Below are 23027 nucleotides of genomic sequence, written 5' to 3'. Positions count from 1 at the left end.
AGAGTGGCTAAATTCTTCTTTGGGAACGGCTGTACAAGCAAGAACTGTCGAAATTTTGTTTTGAACATGGTTGTCTGGGCCTCAGCTGACAAGAAACTCTAGATTTTTCTCTCTGAAGATTGACTTTCATTGAGAATCCAATAAAGATGGATATTTTTTCTGGTGTTTGTATATCCTGCACTCGAGGGTTGTGCGTGCTGTTGAGAGTGCAGCTTTTTTTACCAGGTAATAAAGCTATGCTTTGTATGCACTGTGAAGTCACGAATAACCATGTACTATCTAACAAATGTTAGGGTTTGCAATTCCAGGTTGGTTATTGCCTAGAACATACTAGAACTATGGGTTGGACTTGTCGGTTATTTATAGAAAATACGACAGACTTCTTTTTCCTTGTGTTACTTTTGTGCAGTCAGATGTTACTTTAATGTATTTTAACCCTTTTGTTGGCTCTAGCAGTAGATTAACATATGTTGACTTATCTTCACCCAGTGACCAAATGAGACCCAATCTTCACGCGGTAATAATGCTTCACCATAACTGAACTGTGTTCCGTCGGACGTTAGACTATACTTGAGATCCACCTTAGGGATATGACACAATAGGGATATGACACAATAGAAGCTTGTTGTCCTCTTTATATGCACTTATTCTTTAGCATACAGTTGGAACATACCACTTTAGGTGAAAGACACAAAATATGCTCATCAACCCCCACCTTTTCTGAACTCTTATAAGCGTGCGTTGCGTGGCCTAGTCAGTAGCGCCTGACTCCCAAAACAAATGTCGCGTGTTCGAATCCCACCTGAATCTTAAAATTTGTTTTCCTTAAGCGAAGTTCTACATGTGACACAGTGTTACATGTGAGCATTGTGGGGTGTTTCTAATTCCCGCACGAGGTCATACGGCTTTGACATCATAACTTCGTCAACCAATCAGGAGTTTCATTGGAGGACGTTGGACAATGACAATGCAGCACCAATTTTTGTGTTCAACAGTAGCTTTAAAAAAATCGGTGGAAATTGAATGATGGAGCAGTCATACGCACCCAAGTTTATTTTGGCAGCAATTTTCTAGGTTGAGTGGAAAACAGGGTGGCATGTAGTCTGAGCCCTGACTGTAGCAATGGAACTACAACTGCAGCAGACAGAAACCATCACTCTCGGGAGTAGCACAGCCCTTCACACGACATATACTTTGGTATTTTCTCTTTCGGCTGATTGTAACTCTTACTTTAAAACCTATCTTCACTTAAAACAAAAATACTGAAAATATTATTCGCCATACTATTTTGGTTTAAGCTGATAAGTTGTGTCTGTGGCAGCTTGTCGTCCAGTCGATCAGTCTGCAACAGTATCTGGTAAAATAAACATGCGGCGTGCATTGCTGCTTGCATAGCTTGGACTTTGTTGGGTGAACATGTTCCCTAAAGGCTGCCGTAGTAAGATGCAGCTGCTAGTTGCCATCTTTCTGGGCCTGGTTAATGCAGTCAGTTTTATCAATGTTCCCCTGTTTCATTTTATCTGCGAGACTTCCCTTCTTGAACGAAATGTACTGCCTGGCTCCTAGGGCTGACATTGAGCCTGTTGCAAGATCTTAGCAGCAGTTTGTCTTATCGCTTCCTGAAGAGAAAGTGGCAGGCATCGGCTTGCAAGGCCACGTGCATTCCCGTGGCACAGCCTGCGTGCAATATTTCTGTGGGCAGTTGTGCCCGTCGTATTTCTTTCCTGTCGGCATGCAGGTAGGTGAATGGCAGGTTTGTGGCTTGTTGGTATTTGTACCAAAAGTGACGGTGCTCACAGTGAATGTCGCAGCTTTGGGCTAAACGCAGACTGCTGCATTATTGCACGCAGCTGTCAGGTCTTGTTTTCCTGTAGTCTGGTAACGACTTTAAAGTGGAAAATTGCTATTTGGGATTATGGGTTGGTGTTCGGAGTTTTTTTCGTTGTGCATAGTTTTTCTGGTTTCACTCGTACATCTAAGTGGCAATAATTATACACAGTTGATGCTACCTGGTGAACATGCAAACTGCGCTTTGTCAGCTTTGTAGTGGTGAGCTGCATCCGTGCAATGATCTGTAAGTTAAATTTTCTGAAAAAGGGCAAGTAAATTTTTGTGGTGGTATCCAGCTCACTCGGTGCTTGTGTCGCTTAAGTTGTATCTGACGGGCAGAAAATGTGAAGGGAGCACCAGCAGGCAACACCATGGCTTAGAATGTTCCGATTTCAGGTCTGACGTTGGGTTCTGACAATATGGTAGCATGATAAAGCTAGCTTATGACAGTTGTCTTGACTGCAGTCCTGATCTTTCCCTGAGAAGTGCTTTAGATGACAGTGCATTGTGACAGCTTCCTTTTACCATTGCAGCTGTGTATAGGTGCTGTGAACGTTCCGAGATGTCCTCTGGGTGGTTTATTACTTGAGTCCTAACAGGTTGGATGGGGTGTCCGAACCCTGCATACTGGAAATTGTCGATATTTATACCCACAGTGATTGCTTTATAATGTGGGCAAAACACACTGCACCCATGTATGGTGTGGTGTCAATGCACTTGGAACTCCAGGTGCTCGAAAGTAATCCAAAGACTGGCACTATGATGTCCCTCATAGCCCATGCCGATTTTGAGACAATGTAACCTAAAATGCTTAAGATCATATTTTTATTAAAGCGAAGGCCTGGTTTTCCAGACATTCTAGCATACAGCTGATGCAGAAGGAAGGTACCTTAAGATGTATGCATTTGAAGGTGCATTCTTTCAGAGCATATGTTATTGCTAATCAGAAGCTTGCAGTTTGTAAAGAACTTATGACTGACTGCCATGCACTGAAACCTTTAATGATGCCCTTTGTAACAGATAGAAGTCTCTGAACTTGCCTTTCATTTTTGTCTATTTGAATTGAACCATGTCAATCTTTTCAGGTTGGCAGGCCTGTGACACAGAGAGTGACTCGATGCCTGCCATAGCAAGCACTGGTAAGTGGAGTTGTTGGAGCTGAAACTGTTTTCTTGAGGTCACCCTAACTGTAACATTTTATAAATTCTAGTTCTGTCGTGCCACCTAAGAAAGCTTTGTATGGCTCTCTGGCTCTTTTGCAGTCTTCAGCAGTATCTTCAAAGTTTTTCTCAATTGCATAACCCTTTGCTGGATGCAACTGTCCCATGTTCATCCAGTAATTTCCTCTTGTTTATACCCAATTCACAATGCAGAGACAGTTGGTGGTCAACTCTGTCTGGCAACAGCATGTTTGCGTAATGTTGGCAACAGTGGCAGCCCACTTCAACATAAATGGTCCGTAAACGTGTCTGTCGCCCGGCTGCACAGAATGCAAACTTCTGTGCAAACAAAACTTCGACAAAGCTCTTCTGCTGCCTCTCCAGTGTAGCCACTTGCATGCATGCATCAGAGATTCCTGCGCATAGAAGTGAGGGGAAACCATGGCGGCCCCACCACAGCTGGTGCCCATTAACGGCACCTTGCCAGACTGCTTGCAAGGCGCCATACCGTGGCATATAACAAAGCTATGAAAGAAAACTTTTTCAAGTACTGCTTGCAAGCACGGAAAGCATTAACAAGTGCTCACTCACTCTTAAGTGCATGCTTTGTTGATGTGTTAACGCTGGAAGTTTCACTCGGGCAGTGAACAAACCAAACACTTAACGAATGCTGTTTGCATTGTTTTCATTGCGAAAGTCTCATACTGAGATAGCACCCTGGCAATTCATGTTTCTCAGCTTTTTGTGCAGTGTGACAAGTTGTTGGGAAACATGTTTCCGCATTGTTAGCCAGCATGTTTTGTCCATGTCACTTGTGTTCCCACAGTCTGACCTGGCCTGTGGGGCTAAAGGGTCAACTTTTGAACTGTTGCACCAATTTCGATAGTTTTCAGTGATGGCTTATCTTCCTCTCATTAGAATATATTCTAAATTTCATCACCTTAACACAAAGAGAAAAAAGGTTGTAGCTGTCATAGTAAGTAATTAAGTGCATCAGCATAGGAAAACTATTATTTCAAAAACCATGAAAATAGACTTTAGGTGACTTCTAGGTAGCTCATTGTGCAGGATACGGCCACTTGTGGACTCTTTAGGATATTTTCATAAATATGTGAGCAGCTAAAAAATGAACTTCATTTTTTCTGTTGTAATTTTTTTTTTTTATTATTGAAGTGGAAGCTTCACTACGCCAGCCAGCTTGAGCCTTCAGCGTCAGTTTCGATGGGTGCCTGACAGAGTGCCAACTCGGGCCTCTCCTTTCATGTGGGAGGGTGACAATAGAATCGGCATGCCATGACATTTGAATTCACGTTACCCCTATACCACGCAGGCACATTCATAACAGGCATGAAAGTGAGTTCTGCATAGAACGCCGGTGAACTTTGATGCATTCAACAGAACACTGGTTGTGTTCGGTGCAACGCTCGGTCGCCTGCAGCCAAAGCTTTCACTCCACATTCAGTTCAGCAGTGTTGAACCCCTCTAATTTTTTTTCTTAAAGAATAACTGGCAATCCAAAAAGTAGCTTGTCTTGTTCCTAAGAAAATTTTAGTCCAGAAACCACCTTGAAAGCAGCTTTTGGCAAGGACCTTGGAAATCAGTTTTCCTAATGGTTGTGCTCTTGCAAAAGTGCAAACTGATAAAAATGAGTTTAAAGATTTCAGACCGTACTATTCAAATTTAAGGCCTAAATTAATAAATCAAAGTGGCCGGGTGCATATAGTAGGCCCTCCTGTCTGTCCTTTTTAATACGACACTGCTGTGGCGATTGCTTCGAGTTTCCTTTTTTTGCCCCGCCGGGGTGGCGCAGTGTCCGTGTGCTGTGCGATGTCAGTGCACGTTAAAGAACCCCAGGTGGTCGAAATTTCCGGAGTCCTCCACTATGGCGTCCTTCATAGCCTGAGTCGCTTTGAGACGTTAAACCCCACAAACCAAACCTTTTTTTTTTTTTTTTCCCCATTTTTTAGAGCTGCCCTGCATCCTTGTCTGCACTCGTGAAGTGGTTTTTTTGGTTGCTTGCTGGGCCTCCCTCTTCGACTAAGCTCCATATTCTATCTCCAGCTTTTCGAGAACTTTGGTTAGCCAGGCTCCCAGTGGTGTGAAAACGGCATTTGCAGGTTATGTGCTGCAATCGGAAGACTATTTCGGTTTATCAGCCAATCCGCTATGCATATTCGCTGCAGAAGGTTATAACTAGTTCTAGGTTTTGACATTGAGTAAGCAGCATTTGAAGTTCTACAACTGCAGGTTGAAAATTCCAAAGAGCAAAGAGCTTGCACACGATTGTGGAACCCTTGTTCGGGCTAGTTAATACATGATTCACAGATTCACGGACAATATTCTGTGCGACGGATGAGGATAAAGAAGGCTCACAAACCATGGGACCAATGCCACTAACAATTTTATTTGTAGTCCAACCGAGCCGTATCACATGTGCAAGCATCCATCTGTCGCAAGTTCATGAAGCCAGTGCTGCACAGTGCATCAGACCAACGTGTATATTAGGTTTTACCTGTTAGATGGCATCCTCGAGGCACTGCAGATGAAGTTATGCGATGTTAGGAAGATAGTGAGAGACCGGAAAGCGTGGCGTGACATGGTCCATAGGGTCACGAAGAGTCGGACACGACTGAACGAAACTGAATATAACATCATAGCTGATACTGATATTGGCAAGTTATCAGTTGATTGATTTTAGATTATGTAAGTTTGGATGAAATTGGTACCACATAGCTTTGAGGCTTTTTGAAGTGTTTAGCATTCTAGTCCTTTCCATGTGGTGTATGCATAAAGACTGAGGGAAGTGGACAGTGCATGCGTTTCCTGCCACTTTTCGAACCCTCCGCATTGTCAGCATTGTTCCCCATGCCAGCAGCAGTTCTTCTGTTCGTGCTGATTACCTGCTGCTTGTGGAGCTTAAACAGAGCATTACTGCAAGCTGCCATGGTCTGCAGGGTCCCGTGGAGGAGGCACAGCTGAGCCCCTGATGGCTGCCCCACCAGGCAACCCAGAGGCACTTCTAAATGGGCAGCAGCAACAACAGCAGGCACCTTTTCGTCCCCCCAGGCAGCCGGCCACACTGCAGCCACAGCCGCAGCCGCAGTCGCTCACCCCCGAAGCCCTGGGCGACAGGGGTGAACCCCGCCCACAAGGCCATTGGGAGGTGCGCACTTGGGTTATCTGTCCTTTGCTCATGCAAAGTTTTGCAATGGTTGCGTTGTCTGTTGTGTTCGATTATCACGCAGCAGTGATATCTTCAATCTAAAAATGAGGCTTAGTAACTAATGCTTCACTCCTGAATTGCAATGCATTGACAGCATATTCACTTGGCTTGTCTCATTTGGAATTGGGGCTTAGCTTGGCTTGTGGCATGTGAGAACTTTCAACTAGGCTGGTCTAAACCGCTCTGAAGGTTTGAATAATGTAAACTTTCATGGGAACTCACTACTGCAATGATGCATTCACTGTTAACCGTTTGATGTGGCCATTTCTCTTGAGCAAGTCTGCAACAATGGATATAGTACTGCGTTTTGCATATCATTGTTGGACCCAGCTTAGGGCTTAGTGGTTACAGCGCCTGACTGCTGAACCCAAGGATGCAGGATTGAATCCCTGCCACAGTGGCCGCTTTTCAATGAAGGTGAAAAACAAGGCATCTGTGCGCTGTGCGATGTCATTGCATATTAAAAAAACAACAGGTGGTCGAATATTCTGGAGCCCCTACAGCATTCTTCATAGCCAGAGTTGCTTTAGCATGTTAAACCGTAAAAAACTAAATGAAACCAAGCATCATCGTTGGGGTGGCCATAGAGCAGTAAACAGTGTCGTCAAGCAGTGAAGCTGAAAGTCGTCAAACTATATCAAAGGAAGTTTGAAAAGCAATGGTATGTATTAATCACAAACATGCAGAGTTTGCCATGGACATTTTAACCTGCATTTGCATTCATCTTATCAGTGTTTTACCACATTATCCTTTCGGAAGTTTTCAGAAACAGTTAGCAATGTGTTTTTGTGTGCATCCTTGTCTGCATTTCATGTCATCAAGGACTTGGTAATGAAAAATTTGTTCCTTTGAATGCTGTTGGTACTGGGCATTGATACACACACCTGGCTTGCTGTGTTTTTCAGGTAGTGAATGGCGAGAAGAGCGGCATGCGCTGCAAGGGCCCTGTGCAGAAAGGTTATGGGGCTGCTGCTATGGGTGCCGTTAGTGCTGCTGCCCCACCATATGTGGCACCCCCGCATGTAGTGCTCTTGCACATCAACCCTGGAGAGACCATTTTCTTCCAGATGGGAGATCAGATGCAATTTGTTCAAGGTGAGTGCAAAAGGTCTTGTAGTAAGGGACTGGGACTTTTAAAGAAGTGCCTATATCCACACAGTGAAGAGTGGAATCAGACTTCAGTGCCTTTGCCAATCACTGCCAGGTCATGAATAGCAGCTTGCAAATATTTCCCAAAAGAAAGGTGTGTAGCAGTCGTATCCTGCCAGCACTAGCCTATGTGGTCAAACCATGAAGGCTAACAAGTTCTTGAAACTAGATTGAAATCAGCTCAACTTTGTAATCGTATCCTGCCAGCACTAGCCTATGTGGTCAAACCATGAAGGCTAACAAGCTCTTGAAACTAGATTGAAATCAGCTCAACTTTGTAATTGATAGCCTATCAATTAAGGTGAGATTGGGCCCTAAAGGAAGGGAAGGAAGGGAACTGTAACCCCTGGTTATGTTTCTTTCATAGCTTGCTGGAGCTTGAGCTGCTTAAAACTGTAGTCCACTGTATTCGCGCGAGCACAGTAGGGCTCAGTCTGAAAAACTGTTCTACTTGGTAAGGTAGCATCTTGCACCTGCTTTCAATGCGAGCAAGTTTGAAAGTAGGAGGAACGTGTCCTCTGTGCGCAGGGCCCGCCACCGTTCAGCTGGTGTCCAATAGTAGTACACCTCCGATGGCAGTGCCTGTCCAGGTGCCTCCAGGACATGTAATGCAGCAGATAGTGGATGAGAATGGCACCCTTCGCCACATCATCCTGTCGCCACAGCCCCCCCACGTGGCCATGCCTCAGCCAGCTGCCTATGTGAGTGCCTGGAATCTGGTTCTGAAAAGCCACTGCTGGTGCTGCATTCCAGATGAGTGATGTGTTGTATTGCAGGTGCAGTGCATGTGCAATAGGACCTCTCTATATATTAAGCTGTGATGCAGTAAAATCTCGTGAAAGTGTGGTCCTCTTTTGCTTTCCACAGATGGTAGTCTTTTCCTTTTATACTAAAGACACCTTTAGTTAAAGAACCATTAATCTTTCGGCCATGGTGACATACTGCAGAAGAATGCCAGCACAGCACCCATTCAGTATGCAATTGTGAGACCAGCTTTCAGAGGCAAATGGGTACTCAAGGTGATAAAATCACACTCGTGAGCTACTATGAGGAGCCAACCTTTTGAAAACCCTATGGTTGTGAGACAAAGCATAACTGCAGAGAAAGGACAGAGAGGAGTACGAAATGACAACCCGGTTCTGCTGCACTCTTTTTATAGCATTTCCTTTGACTGTTGCTTTTTAACAATGAGGCCACAGAAGACTCTTCAACATCCACACAAAGCTTTGCCTGTCTCATCGAATAGCTCTTACTATTACATTCATAGCCATGTTATATTTGCAAGACTTAATTGATATAGAAAATAAACCAATACCCCATAAAGGGATGATGATGGTAGGCATTTCTTTAACTGTTAAGATTAAACAAATTTCTTTACTATAGAGGGGCCAACCTTCTGGAGTTTTCTGGTGGTATTCACAGCTATTGTACAGTGCTAATAGGAGGGAAGGAAAAGCAATGTCAACATTTCTACACTATTCTCTACTGGCATAGCATAGAAGAGCAGAGTGGAGTGGGTTGGCATTAACCATGTCACTATTAGTGAGCTATATGGATAAACATGTGTTGCTATATGGATAAACATAAAGCATGTTGCTTAAAACGTTCAAGAAATAGGACTAGTTTTTTTTTTGTTTGGATCAAATTCATCAACTTGAATTTATGAAGTATGCATGGAAATCGCTCAAAAGGGTTTCACGCTAGCAGATTAATGGTGTAATCGCAGATTAAAAGTTTAAGCTTCTCCTCAATGCATCAGAAGAGTGCAGAGAAACTCGTGCCGTCGTCGGCAATTACATTGGCTGTTCAAGTGCCAGCATAAAAGCACTTCACACATTCTTTACCTGCATGTTTCATACATTCATCACCTTTAAGCTCTTCGAATTCTAAAACCTTTTAACTGCTTTTTAATACTGGAATGGTAATGTTGCAGTCATATGTCATACTGAAAGCCATAAATTATAGCCTACCTTAATCTCTTTTAGGCCTTTGATATATTGCCTATGATGGCCACCTTCTGCATTTTCTTGGTCCTGATTTTGGAATAAGTGGCACTGTGTATGTGGGAATAGCAAAATGGGCATGCCTAAGTCATTATTAGTGTTCAAATTGGCTTGAATCATGCTTTCCTGCTTATTTTCTCGCAATTCTCTTGGCCTTTGCTAGTACTAGTGCTGTCAAAGAACTCAAAACAGCCTAACTTTCATGCAAAAAGAAAAAAATGATGGCCTTACTTTGAAGTTTATATACGTCTACCAATATTTTGATACGAAAATTCTACTCTCAGTGTATTTTCTTCCTTTCTTTTCATGTTTCCCCTTTTGGTTCTTCCTGGTGATGTAGGCAGGGGAAGGGGATCATATTTGCATCAACACGCCTATGCCAGTATTTTAGTTGACATGTTTATGGTAATTGCTTTGCGGGAACTTCCTTGCAGACTCTGGAGAACATGTTTGCTGGACTGCTAGGTTAAAAAAAAAAGACCGGTGCAGAGAACAAAGGCAACATGCAGCGCTGCTAACAACTTTGATTTTTATTGAAAAGCCACTGTTTGTATCGCAACTGTTTTTTTAACAAGAAAAGAAAATGCAGTGTGGACACACTATACCCCCTTGGTTATCTCACCCTCCAAGATTTGCGAGATATCTCTAAAAAAGATCAGACCTAAATTACTAAGCTTCACACCATAGGCAGATGAGGCAAGTAAAGCAACATCATATGCTTCCATGTTGCCTTTCCTTTCGTTGCTATGCCCAGGGGTGCAACAGCTGTGCCAAGCTGCACGAAATTTGTGACATTTGTTAAAATTGCGCCCCGATTAGCCGCGAAATTTTAAGCATAGAGCCTTACATTTTCCTCCGACAAATCTCTAATTGCTGGCTGACATGGCAAGGTTCTCTAGTCCGCGTGGAAAAATGATTCACTGCCTAGCAGTCCTTTTTCTTGAAGAACTGTGGTAGATGGCCACTAGATGTCCAGACCCAACACAAGAGACTTGCAGCTTTTGGCAGCAACGACCTTTATGTGAAGGTACTCTTTCTGAAGAATGCTGCAGAGCTGTTCTCCGGGTTCCAGAGACTCTTCCAAAGGCAGGAGCCACTGCTCCATGTCCTACATGAGATGATTCTGGGAATAGTGCAACGGGTTTTGAGTGTTTTTAAGAAGTGAAATATTTTGTAGCAAGAGTGCAAAAGAGTTAACCAAGTTTAACCTGGATGATGCTGCCTTCTGGAAGGCACGACTGGAAGTTGGCCTGAACACAGAAAAAGCTATGCAAGAGTGGGACCCTTGAGAGAAAAAAAATGTTCCGCCTTGGAGCTCGGGCATTTTACCTTGCTCGTTCAAAAGCATTGCTTCAGAAGCTTCCCCTCGCAAAGTGGTTATGTATGCAAGGTTTCCTGGCTTACAGTATGAGTGCTGAGCAGGAAGTGCGGTTCTTGCGATTGTGGGGCAACTTCCTCAGGTTTTGGGGGATGGTCAGGTGTCATCTCTCGTTGATGAATGGCTCATGCTGAAGTGCAATCAGAGCCAAGGCACCCTGAAAGGAAGGCTGGATGACTACTGGGCAAAGATATTTTGCATAAAGACAATAACAGGTGAACCAAAGTATCCCATGCTTTGGAAACTGGTAAAAGCACTTCCTTCTTTACCGCACGGAGATGCTGACTTAGAACGAGGCTTCAGGGAAAACAAACCCCTTTTAGATGGACTGAGCTCACTGAACATCGCTACGATTAACAGAATTCGCCACATCAAAAGTTATTTCAGCACTACGATGTTCCTTTGCTAGGCCTTATAATATAGTGTACTACGGATTAACCTCTTTGCAAGTAAGGTGCCCCTCAGCTCTGACGTTTTGAGAAGTGTGAGGCAGTCTCGAGCGAAGTATGCTTTTAGGGTGAGTGCTGAAGAAAGCACACGCAAACGGGAAATAAAGGAGGCTGTTTAAAATCAGTGTACTCATGAAGCACAGAAGGCATGGAAGGCCTATTGCAAGCCAGCAAGGTGCTGCTCACTAGAGCTGAAGAAATGAACCTTGGCTTCAAGGAGAAAGACATGGACAAGGTAGAAAGTGGCCACATGTTTTTGTCTACAGGAATGGAAACCTTCAACAGGTCCTTAAAGAACTCAAGGAATTGGAAAAGCAAACATAAAAAAAAGGCGAGTCATTAACATCATGCAAACGACATCTGGACTAGACGAGTAAGACATGTATATTATAATAATGCAAGAGCGGCTTTGCTTGCCATGGACCTAGTTATGATGTGGGCATTCTAGTCTATTTACAAGGAAGTTCAGTTTGGCGTTGGTGCTAATCGCAGTGTATTCTAGTCGTATGCTACTCCTGTCTACACGTGCTTACAGCTGCAATAAATTTGTTTGCGATATTACCAACTAATTCTTTCATGTTCCTTTGCTAGGCCTTATAATATAGTGTACTACGGATTAACCTCTTTTACAGGTTTGTGCGTAGATCTCTACCTTATGGGTTTCTCAAAAGTTCATTGGTAAATGGTTTGTAGGTCCTTGCCCAATGAAGCTAAAAATTATCGAAGTAAGACAGCTCATTTTGTGGTTCACATTTATATTGTCAGATGTTCATACTTTATTTTTTGTGCAGAAAGTAAGGCTTCTTGCCCGAAAACTGCTCCAAATATGGATTTTACTGCTTCAAAACTAAGATTTTACTGCTCCAAAAATTGATACAAATCCTATTTCAGCTGTTGCACCCCTGTATGCCACACAACACCACAGGGAACAGTTGCTATATATAAGCAGTGGTCTTTCAGCAAAAATCAGTTGTTTATGGCACTATGTTCTGTGCACTTTGTTTCTTTGTCAGTCTTTCTATGCCAAAAATTATGGCAGTTATGATAATTAAAATGAGTTTCAAGTTGTCAAACCCCAATTTGAAAAGAATAAACACTGTGGTGGTGTTTAGGCTGTGAGCATTAGCTGCGGTTGTATTGTGTTCATGAATGCTGGCCCTCGAACACTGCTGCTACTGAGTGAGCAAAAAAACAAAAAGAAAGCAATGTAGTAGTAGTAAGCATAACCTTCAGTGGTTGTGAACTGCAATACCAGCCTGTGATGTAAAGCATGTAACAGAAGGTAGCACACATACACCTCAAAGCATGTTGTAACCTAAAAGCCTCATGGACAAAAGTATCGGTTGCATGTCAATTCCTGTTTTCTTTTCCAAAAGATGAAAAAATGTAAGGGAATTTGAACTCTCAAGGGAGGTTGCAACATGACAGCTGGGTGGCTCTTCTCAGTCTCGACCAATCGATGTCGCCGGCATTGAAACCAAAGAAAATAAAGAAATTAAATTGTTGCAAATGCACACACTCAATGTAGAGGCAGAAGAGAAGCAGGAAAGGCTTTCACCATTAAGCTGTTAAGCGAAGCTAAGTGCAATCCTGTTTTTTTATTATGGGTAGATTTGCAGCGCCTCCTTCTTAGTTATGATCAAATAGTGGAGCCACTGTTCATTTTAACTGAGATTGAGTGCCATAGTCTAATAATACTAATAGTTGGTTCACAGGAAAGGAAAAATGCAGTATGTCACACTTGTTTTGTGGACACCTGAACCGTGCCGTAAGGGAAGGGAGGAAGGTGGGAGCGAAAGTGGAAAGAGGAGCCGTAGTGGAGGGCTATGGAATAATTTCGACCACCTGGGGATCTTTAATGTGCGCGGCCATCGCACAACACATGGACACCTCTTCGTTTTTCCTCCATCGAAACTCAGCCGGTGGCTGTCTGGATTGAACCCGGGTACTCCGGCGCAGTGTAGTCTGGCGTCTTACTACTGCACCACCGTGGCGAGGCCGAGTGCCATAGTCCTAATACACATTTTGATAGTAGCTCCGTTCTGATTTCTAATCAAGCAGTCGTCACAATTGCTGTTACGCTGTTTGTATACCATGCAATGTTTGTATACCTTAAAAAGCCTACTTTTTAAACACTAGTGAGATTTGCTGGAACATTTGGTATTAAAGTAACATAGCTGTTTGCAACTTACTGCTTTGACATTTTAGACATTCCTAGAGATAAAAATGAGTGTAGCATGTGTTGCTTCTAGGCAGATGCGCAGTAATACCCAGAAATGTGGCGCAACAAACACAAGCGAAGAGACACAACACACGCGCACACTACCAACTGTAATATGGATGTGAACACACATCCTCTTCACCACTCCTCTTCTTTTACACTCAAGTACATCTTCTCATCATCCTCTTCTTTGCCAAAGAGATAGTGGCACTTTCTTCCCCGCAGAACATAAACATCGTCCAAGCATGGCAGTCACCAGTGCTACACTCGCGTGCATCTCCACACCTCTGCTTTGCCCAGCAACTGGGCAAAGCAGAGGCAAAGAAGAGGATGATGAGAAGATGTACTTGAGTGTAGAATAGTGGTGAAGAGGAAGTATGTTCAGATCCATATTATGGTTGGTAGTGTGCGCGTGTGTTGTCGCTCTTAGCTTGTGTTTGTTGCGCCACATTTCTGGGTATTATGCAGCACCAACTAGCCCCTCAAGCTGTTATTTTGAGATGCGCAGTAAGTGAGACTATTTTGAGTACTTGCATAATGTATCTAGAGAGAGATAGGCCTGTGTGGAACCACACATTCTACTGAATTTAGGAAATGTAACAGCGCAAAGGCATACAACCACAAGACACAAGAGGACACAACTTGACACAAGCGCTGAATTGCAACTGAATTGTATTTTGTGGGACAGAGAGCTTATATAAGCCTATAAAAAGACGAAAAGGAAAGGGAGTGATACATAAGGGGATGATAATGACCATGGTGATCGCGTGTGCAAACAAGGAACTGACAAAGAAAAACACGACAAACCACTCTTTCATTGACCCCATCTAAAAACTGATATTAGACACCAAAAAGTGATAAATGGTATGCTAAAGTATGTAACCAAATGTGCGTACTTGTCTTTCAACTATCTTTAAATTTCGAGCATGGTCCACCAATCGTTTGTTCATAAAACGGCCGGTTTGCCCGATATAGAGCTTCCCTCATGTCGAGGGAATGGTGTAGGCCACAGTAGTGGAACGCTTGAGAATGGAGTGGTATGCTTAATCTAGCATGCACGTTTCTCCAAGCTATATATCCATGGTCTCAACTTTCCCAGTTTGTTGGGGACCAAAGAAACAATAGGTGTACCATGCTTGTTGGCCACTTTCTTGAGGTTGTGCAAAATATTATGCAAGTATGGCACAACCAAAGGCCTTGATTTCTCTGTGAAGGTCAGCAGCATTTCATATTCCAATCTTCAGTTTTTGAAGGAGGGTCTTGGAAACAGCAATCAAGATGGGATAGGGGAATCTTGCCAACAAAAGTTGGGTTATCTGATTTTGAAACATTTGCATTTGATGCGGGCACGATTTTTTGAGAGGCTTCCCAGCAGTGCGATGCTATAGCTCTTTTCATGATCTTGGAATGGGTCGAATCAAATAGTAACAAATCTTTTTTTTTTTTTTTTTTTTTTTGCTCGATGGTAATAACCCCAGCAAACATCCCAGAAAGTTAGTTTTAAATCTAAAAACTGCAAGTCACCTTAGTGTTAAAACAAACGATGTTAACGCTTCACCTAGTAAAAAAATCAATCTTACCTAAAAAAACCTTGAAAACATTCCAGTCATAATATTGACGCAGAAGTTTATCTATTTTTGTTAAAAATATATCTCAAAGGATAGGGGCCACACAGGACCCAATGCAAATACCATTTCGCTGTAAAATAGGCAGGTCATCAAAAACAAGTTACTGCTCGGGTAGAACTGCAGTAACGCGACGAAATTATCAATTGATGGCCCAGTAAATTCTGGAAAGGCATCTCTCTTTTTGCTTCAATGCATTCGTTAACAGCAAGCAGAAACTGACCTTGAGGCACGGAATAAAGCAAATCTTCTACATCAACAGAGAACCCAAAGCCGATATCTTCAGTACTTTCAAGAAACTGCGTGACCTCGATATACTTTTTTGTAAGGAAATGGTCATCCAAAACAAGGGTCTTAAGACACTTTTTCAAAAAGAGGCTGACGTTTTTCTGCCAGGAATGTTCTTGACTGACAATAGCTAGGACAGGGATTTCTGGATTGTGGGTTTTGGCTGTAAAGAAAGCATTTACACTGGTTGTGTAAATTCCTGAACTGGCAATTAAATTTTACACATTAAATTTTTTACTTACTCATGTTTTCCTTTCAAGAACTGTAAAAAAAATTCTCGAGCAGTTTGTGGTCATGGTTATTTGAGAATGGAGTATTAGGATTGGACAATGTGCGTAGTTAATTTTTTTAATATGTTACGAATGTATGGAATAATGTGTGGTGCTAATTTGAAGTTTCCATCCAATTTTATATAAGAATCATGAAATGTGGAAAGGTTGTTTAGTAGAGAATTGCAACGAAATATTGATCTGCCACTTGGTTTTCACATTTAGCAGTAAGATTGCATGCTTTTGGTTAGGGCTAATATTATAGTTACACTTGCTCGCTGATCAGCTTCTCTAGTTCAAGGGCTAATTTGTTTGAGGCTCGTATTGAACCATATTTAGGTAGACAGTTATTCTGCTGCAGTGGCTCAGTTGTTAGGGTGCTCGACTGTTGAACTCGATGATCTGGTTTCGTGCCAGGCTTCTGCACACTTATATATGGAGGCGAAAAGCAAGGCGCCTAGATACCATGCAGTGTCGGTGCACATTGAAGATTCCCAGGTGGTGGAGTAGGGGTGTGTGAATACTAGTAATTGTTCAAAATCTAATTGAATATGAATGGTACACCTGTGATATTGAATTTAATATCTTTAAAAATGTTCACAGAAAGCATACAGTCGTGCCAAAGAGTCCAGTGGAGCTTATTCTGTAGCTGTCAAGGCACAATTACTGATCTACACTGAAGGGTATGCATTAAGTCACTATATTAACTCTTTGCATCAAGTCATATGCACAGGAAGAGAGCGAGCTTTAATAGTCAGCAAAATGATAAAGGTAGTTTCTGAGCGGTTCCAGTCACCTTTTTCTACTGGCAGTGAAAGAACTAGCTCTACACCTCTTAGGTGAGAGCTACATATGAGCCATCTCCTGAGATCAGGCATCAAGTCACCTGCTGAGCTCTACTGCACAAATGGGCTGGCAACACCGAACTGGCAACAATGAATAGACTAATAGAGGTAGTATGCTATGCGCCCTGCTTTTGGAGCAGGATTCAAAGCTCGTGCTAATTATTTGAAAACTATTCAAAAACTTCATTGCATAATTGATTTGCTTCACATAATTTTGAACATGCCCAGACTATGAACCACTATTTGTTTTTTTACTTAATCTAATTGGAGTATGTTCAATGTGCTTATCAATTTTTTTTATATTCGCACACCCTCAAAACTTACAAATTATCTAGGCTCAGGCTACAGAACCAGTGTAGCTTACACTAGCAAAGGCAAGTTCCTGCTAGTCTTTACCGTCAAGTAAACATGCAAGGGCAGCACGAACTTAGTTTATGCACAGCTGCTAATAGCCGATCTAAGTACTGCGGCCGGTTATTTCTAGCGCAGGGTGTAAATCGAGATTTTGTGCTGTGTCTGGTTCGACATCCGTGGTGTATGCGTTTCCTTTGAAAACGCCAGCAGTCACCTATGCTGGGCGCACACATGTACATAAAAAAGGGGGGAGGGGGGGGAGCGATTGTAAGCTTGCTTGTCTCGCTCGCAGCTTGCGTTTTTTAGAAGTCAGAGCTGTCGCACGAGAGCAGGTCTTGCATGGCAAAAAGACTTGCATGACACCTGCTCACTGGGACAAAGCTCTGATAAGCGTACGGGGCCTGACGTCAGTGCGGGGGCGTGCCGTTTTCCGATGTAAGTGGTGGAAGAACGAAAATTCGCACGCCCTCCTAACGGTCTTGTTTTAAATACCGCTTGTGGAAACGGACGCACCGTAAGAAGTCGCAGCTTTTCTTTTTTTTGTCGCGGCTTTGCGCGTGCACACTTTCAGGCGCTTTCTTCGGTAGTAATTGCTGGCCCTGCGTGTCTAAGACCGGGAACTGAGCCCTCCCAGCCGTGTGGCCTGCGTGGCGCGGTGAGTGTGTGCAGACTGCGCAAAAGAGCAAGCCCGCTTTCAGGCGCCGGGTTCAAACTGCGGAGAGGTCGATCGGCACGCTTAGCCGTAGCAGGCTGTGTCAACCGAGGCGCTCACGTAGGCGGCACGAAAGAAGGCAGGTAGACGGCAGGTCCCGTTCCGCGCGGCAAAAGGGCGCACAGCTGTCCTCAAGCTGCGCCGCGTGACCTATCGCGACGTGTCGCTGACGTGGAGGTGCGAGCAAAGCAAGTGGCCGGCCGCGCTACAAGGTGTCGGACGAGCTGAAGTGCGGCGTCGACAGCCAGCGCCCCCGCTAAATCCACGTAGCAGCGTCGTCAGCTTACGGCAGCCGCGATATCGCTAGCATCCATCCCTGTCGCATGGTGGCTTCCACGGCTGCGCGGTGCCGGAACGTGAATTTCCGCGCTTGCTCTGCCCTCGCCGCTTCCCCGCCGCCCTCATTCAGCGCGTGTGCCCCCCCCCCCCCCCCCCCTCCCCTCGCGCCAATTTCGAAACCAGCTGTGCGGCGGTCAAGCTTCTTATCTGTTTTCAGTATCATCTAGTGACATCGTTGGATTATCAAGCCTACTTCACCTACTCCTGCACGACGTACGGGACCTATCACACGGTTACGCAGTTTTGTCTAGTTTTTTTTTTTCTTTGTCTTTGGCTGTTTTGTTGTGATGACCGAGAGCTGTAGGGTTGCCTCTTCTTGATGCAGGTAATTTCACGTATGCAGTTTTGTTCAAGTCTTGCTTGTTCTTTGCTCTTCGCACGAGCGCTTTAATTAGTATGAGCACATTTAAAAAAAAAACTGTTCATGTCATTATGTCATTGTGCTTATATAGCACTTGGCTTAGCATTACGCACTGATAGCCACTAAATGTTAACATACTGGTAAGACATTTTGATGAACTTGCACCTCAGACTTTTTTGTGCATGGTAAAATAAATTATTGGCAAGATCATTATCTTATTCTTCTTTATTATGTGTTACATTTATTTTACACTTATTTTTTTGCACTTTCTTTCACTGCATTCTTTTACTTGTAACTGGCTGCAAAATTTTTGAATGGTGCTACTGAAAAAGTTTTTCAATAGGTTATGGCTTTTAGTTGGAAACCTTGCAGCTCTGGTCGAGTCTTTGTTTGTAGACACTTTCTTCTTTGTGCTTCTTTTTTTCTGGTTTGCTCTCCTCTGCTCACTTTAATGCACCGAAGGGTGCTGGTGTTATTTTTGTCTAACATCTGGCATGCTACTCTTAGCCAGCAGCATGGGTGGTGTATAGGTATTAGAAGTGGGCAGTTATCTTTATTTTTCTTACAGATGGCAACAGCCCACATTTCTACTTGCAACTGTTATCTGTGCTATGGCCCGCTAGGCCATGTCTAATTTGGTATTATACCCTTGTTACGTGGCACTTTTGATCCTCTTCGACTCAGCTCATTGAACTCATTGCAGATCAGTGGGTCGTTAGAGGGCCGCTTTCAAGCACAATTGGGCCCGATTCTGCTTTGGCTCAGTTATACCTCTGTCACACAAACACTTTCAATCCTCATTGAACTCTGTGTGCATTCAACTCAATGCAGATCTTGCCACACGACAACTTTCAAGTGCAGTCAGGCCCGAACCTGCTTGGCTCGAAGCCACTTCTTCAAGTGCTATTAAGATTTTAAGCACATTCAAGAGTGGGTGTCCCTACCCTCAACGTCACCTAACACACATGAAGGAAACTTCTCAATGGTCATTCAAAATGGCAGTGTAGCAGCAGATGCTTCAATCCTTCAAAACAATGCTGATCGAGTACAGTGTGAGGATTGAAAGTGTTCGTGTGATAGTTATTTGGATTTTTAGGTTCTCAAGTACAGTGAAAAGTGGTTGTTAACACGATCACAATCACTTTTACTGTACTTCAAAAAAGAATAATCAAACTAAGGTAAAAAAGCCTTGGTGAATTAAAACTTTCAGTGATACGAAGTGAGGACCAGTTCTCAATGAAAACAGCTTGGGATGCTTCAGTCGTGCTTGAAATCCTCGATGCAGATCGTGTTCAGTTAGGATCAAAAACGCCAGTGTGACAGGACTATTGCGTGCTTCCAGAATAATAGTTTAAAGGCTTTTGTCTGCAGTTATCGATACGTGTGATGTAGCCTGTACTGAAATTTGAAGATGCCTGCATTGTTTATGAAAGGGCTAAGGCTGTGGGATTGTGTTTGTATAATTTGTATTGCTTTTCATTCCTGAAGAGCTGTGTAAACTGTGTAAATTTGCATACTGTGCATAGACTTGTTAGATGGTATATTTGCTTTAGATATATTTCACTGAAACTGTTCTTGAATTTCAATCTGTTGGGGCACACAGTGTAATCAGTTTGCAGGACTAGGCAGCCTCAAAATATCAAGTGTAGCAATTGTAGTGCTCAACATTTCTAGTACATTCGGCACTGTAAATTTGCTTTGAACAGGTTCGTTCTTATGTCCACTAATACGTCCTTATGTCTGTGTGTCATTTTTGTATCCTACATCTTTCCTGTCCCTTTTTCACGTACACATGCAATGGCTTCTTATGGCATTTGCATTAGCACACTTTCTCAAGTTGTCATTAAATTTGTGACTTACTGAAGCAGGGGTCGCACTGTTTTCACCTACTGCTTGTTGCTGCGCTGTGTTGGTTGTTCAAAGTGTTGCGTGCATCTGTGGTGTAGCATTCCTAGTCACTCTTGTCATGGTTATTAACAGTTGACTGTGCCTTCAGGCAGCACTAGCCTTAAAGCTTTGTGCCCTCACTTTGTGCTTTTCTTGTCCTTTCTGTGAAGGAAGATATACAGGAGAGCACAATTACTTTCCCCACCGAGTTATGGCAGAAAAGTGAGAGCTGCTTGGCTTCTTCTACTCTTGCAGAAATATTTTTCAACGACCAAGGTGGTACAACCAGCCTTGAGTTTTTGTCTTTCAGTTTTTCATTGCTCAGGGGGCACAGGTGTTCTCAAGTTGGCAGCCACTCCTGTATGTCTACCTCTGGAGTAGTTTGTGTAGCGTGGTGTTTGTCCCACATTCTGTTCAGGAAAAGGCATTTGTGGGAGAGTGGCAGATGTTGCTTATTCACTGATAAGATGTGTGTTCTCCACTGTAGACGGCAGCAGCACCCACTGCGGCGCAGCCGGCCTACTTCCCGTACCCGGCCACTGCCGCTACTGGCCCAGCCCCACAGGCCTCCCCTGCAGCTGCACCTCCGTTTGTGAGCCAGTTCCACTCGGCGGCAGCCATGCAATCCCCACTCAGCCCACACTCTCAAGGTCAGTTGTGCCTTTTCCTTTATGCAGCTATGACATGCTATGCGGTGAGAGGTGACGCTGCGGTAAATTCACTCGCCACGTGAGGCCGCACTGAAGGGATGCTGGCATTCGGATGCTGGTTAAAGAGGAAAAGAAAAGCCAGGATACTTTTAAGGCACAAACAAATGTATAAGGTGATTGCGGCTGTGACTGATCTTCTCCACTACGTGGTTTGTCATGTCTGACGGTGCCTGCTTTGAGATCATTTTGCTAGCAGTAATGCTAGGCCCTCCGTAAGATTGGTGTGCCGAGGGCCATCTATGCCATGCTGGTGGGCCAGAAAAACGAGGTGCAACACCACACAGCACATGGCTGCTTGGTGCAAAAATGTCTATAAGCAGTTGTGAACCTGAGTTAAGGATAACCTGAGTTTTGGAACCTGATTTGGAGATTTTGGGATTGTGAACCTAAGGAGGGTTACCAGCTTGTGAACAATAGCGGAATGGGCAGCACTGGCTTCATAGCAGAATGAACTGTTTCTCTTGCATTTTTCAAGGAGAACAAACTGGATGGAACAAATCTACCATTTAGAAAAAGTTGAATTTTAAGAGCCAGTAATGCTAACATTTTACATCGTGGATAAATGCAAGTTCACTCAAATGTGTGCACTTATCTGCTGCAGGCCACGCCAATCCTAGTGGTGGTCAGTCTCACAAGGATGAGCGGTCACAGAAGCAGTTCTACAAGCTACGCAAGAAGCTAGAATCTCGCCCTCCTCCTTCTGCTTGTGGCACGCACTCAGATTTGCCCAGATCAAGTAAGCAGACCAGTCTTACTTCCTTGCCTTGACGGCTGCATTTAGGTGGAGGCGGGATTTGAAACCACTCGTGTGGTATGCAAAGGCACTCGTGGTATGCCCTGTCAATGTGTATTAAAGAACCCCATAGGATTGAAGTTAATCCAATACCCTTCGCTATAGCATCCCTCATGGCCCATGCTTAGATGTGAGATTCTAAATGGCACGTCCACTAGCGGTTGTTTGTGTTATGACACTAGCTCATGCAAAGGCACTCGTGGTATGCCATGTCAATGTGTATTAAAGAACCCCATGGGGTTGAAATTAATCCAATACCCTCCACTATAGCATCCCTCATGGCCCATGCTTAGATGTAGTGAGCAGCATAACAAAGTAAAGATGTGTGATTCTTTTTTACTTACTGTTCTTCTCTTCTTAGGTTGCTTTAAGTGATGGGTGGGGGGAACATGTGATTCATTCTGTTGAGAGGTAGGCATAGCTGGGATATGCAGACACACACCACATTCCGCAATTGTGTCGGTGGGGGATATGTTCAGCTACTAGGCTCTGTGGCTCACATTGACTACACTCGGAGAGGTTCCTGAATCCTAATAATATTCTGTAGAATGAAGGTAATGTTGCCTCAAGGTTATAAAATGCTTAAAATTTAGCACTGATAGGCTATTTTCATTTTTTTTTTAGGGCTTATGACAATATTTTTAGAGCACACATTGTAAGAATGGTGCTTTGCATTAAGTTTCCTAATTTTAGTAAATCTGTGAATTAAAGCGTGCCTAATTTTTACTGGATATGCTTATTAGCTACGTGGAACCTTGCTTAGCATTTAATAAATGTTAATAATTAATGTTAATTAATAGGCCACAGCTCACCTGGGCCCTCAGGTTCTGGCAGACCTGGCCAAGGAGCAGAACAGCAAGGTGAGCTGCCTCTGTTTCACTGCTGCCAAATTCCTGCATGACTGACGCACTCAGTAATTATGAAAGCTGGAACAGCAGAGCCATCCAACAATTAACTTCTTGCAATAAATGACATCGCCATTGTTTTATTGCCGTGTTTGCATCACTGCGTACCTGCTTAACTTCACATAATTTCGCTCTGCTGTTAAGCCAACCAATACCGATGCCCTCAATCCCCCAGCCCTCCAGACCAGAGGTGGGCAACCTCATGAGGTTTCGACCTCATGAGGTCGACCTCAACCTCAAAATGACCTCAACCTCATGGAGTGAGGTGAGGTTGAGGTGAGGTCGGCGATAGCTCGAAATATTTTGAGTGAGGTCACGAAATTGGACCTCAACCTCACGCATGAGTTTGAGGTTGTGTGAGGTCGAAATTGTGAGGTCCAGGCTTTTTGCTGTTGCCGCGGCTTACTTCGAAGAGCGCCCCTTTTGACACGGAGTTCGAGCGTACTGCCGCGGTGTGCCCGTCGACTCTTGGTGTTCGGTTCGGACGACCGGATGCCGTAGCCCCTGCCCAGGCTTCCCTGTGGTC

At 43.7% G+C, this 23027-nt stretch overlaps 1 protein-coding gene and 1 pseudogene across 5 annotated transcripts in view; both read left to right on the top strand.

Annotated features, from left to right (window-relative positions):
* Positions 1-23027, top strand: part of mtgo (miles to go) — a 73701-nt gene that overhangs the window by 9720 nt on the left and 40954 nt on the right. For 3 of the 5 annotated variants that reach the window (XM_084594488.1, XM_084594486.1, XM_084594491.1), the window contains exons 2-9: positions 2916-2969; positions 5945-6153; positions 7119-7308; positions 7891-8063; positions 18003-18077; positions 20581-20743; positions 21405-21539; positions 22397-22456. In XM_084594488.1, coding sequence (XP_084450614.1) covers positions 2916-2969; positions 5945-6153; positions 7119-7308; positions 7891-8063; positions 18003-18077; positions 20581-20743; positions 21405-21539; positions 22397-22456 — 1059 coding nt within the window. The remainder of the gene's footprint in view (positions 1-2915; positions 2970-5944; positions 6154-7118; positions 7309-7890; positions 8064-18002; positions 18078-20580; positions 20744-21404; positions 21540-22396; positions 22457-23027) is intronic. The other 2 variants (XM_084594487.1, XM_084594490.1) reach the window with 2 other exon arrangements.
* On the top strand, positions 10168-17018 carry LOC146199019 (uncharacterized; annotated as a pseudogene).

Source organism: Amblyomma maculatum, chromosome 2 (assembly GCF_055883805.1).
Source record: "Amblyomma maculatum isolate TAMU_Amacu chromosome 2, ASM5588380v1, whole genome shotgun sequence".
NCBI classification, from domain to species: Eukaryota; Metazoa; Arthropoda; class Arachnida; order Ixodida; family Ixodidae; genus Amblyomma; species Amblyomma maculatum.
The sequence above is the reverse complement of the archived record's forward strand: the minus strand, read 5'-3'. Positions and strand labels throughout refer to the sequence as shown.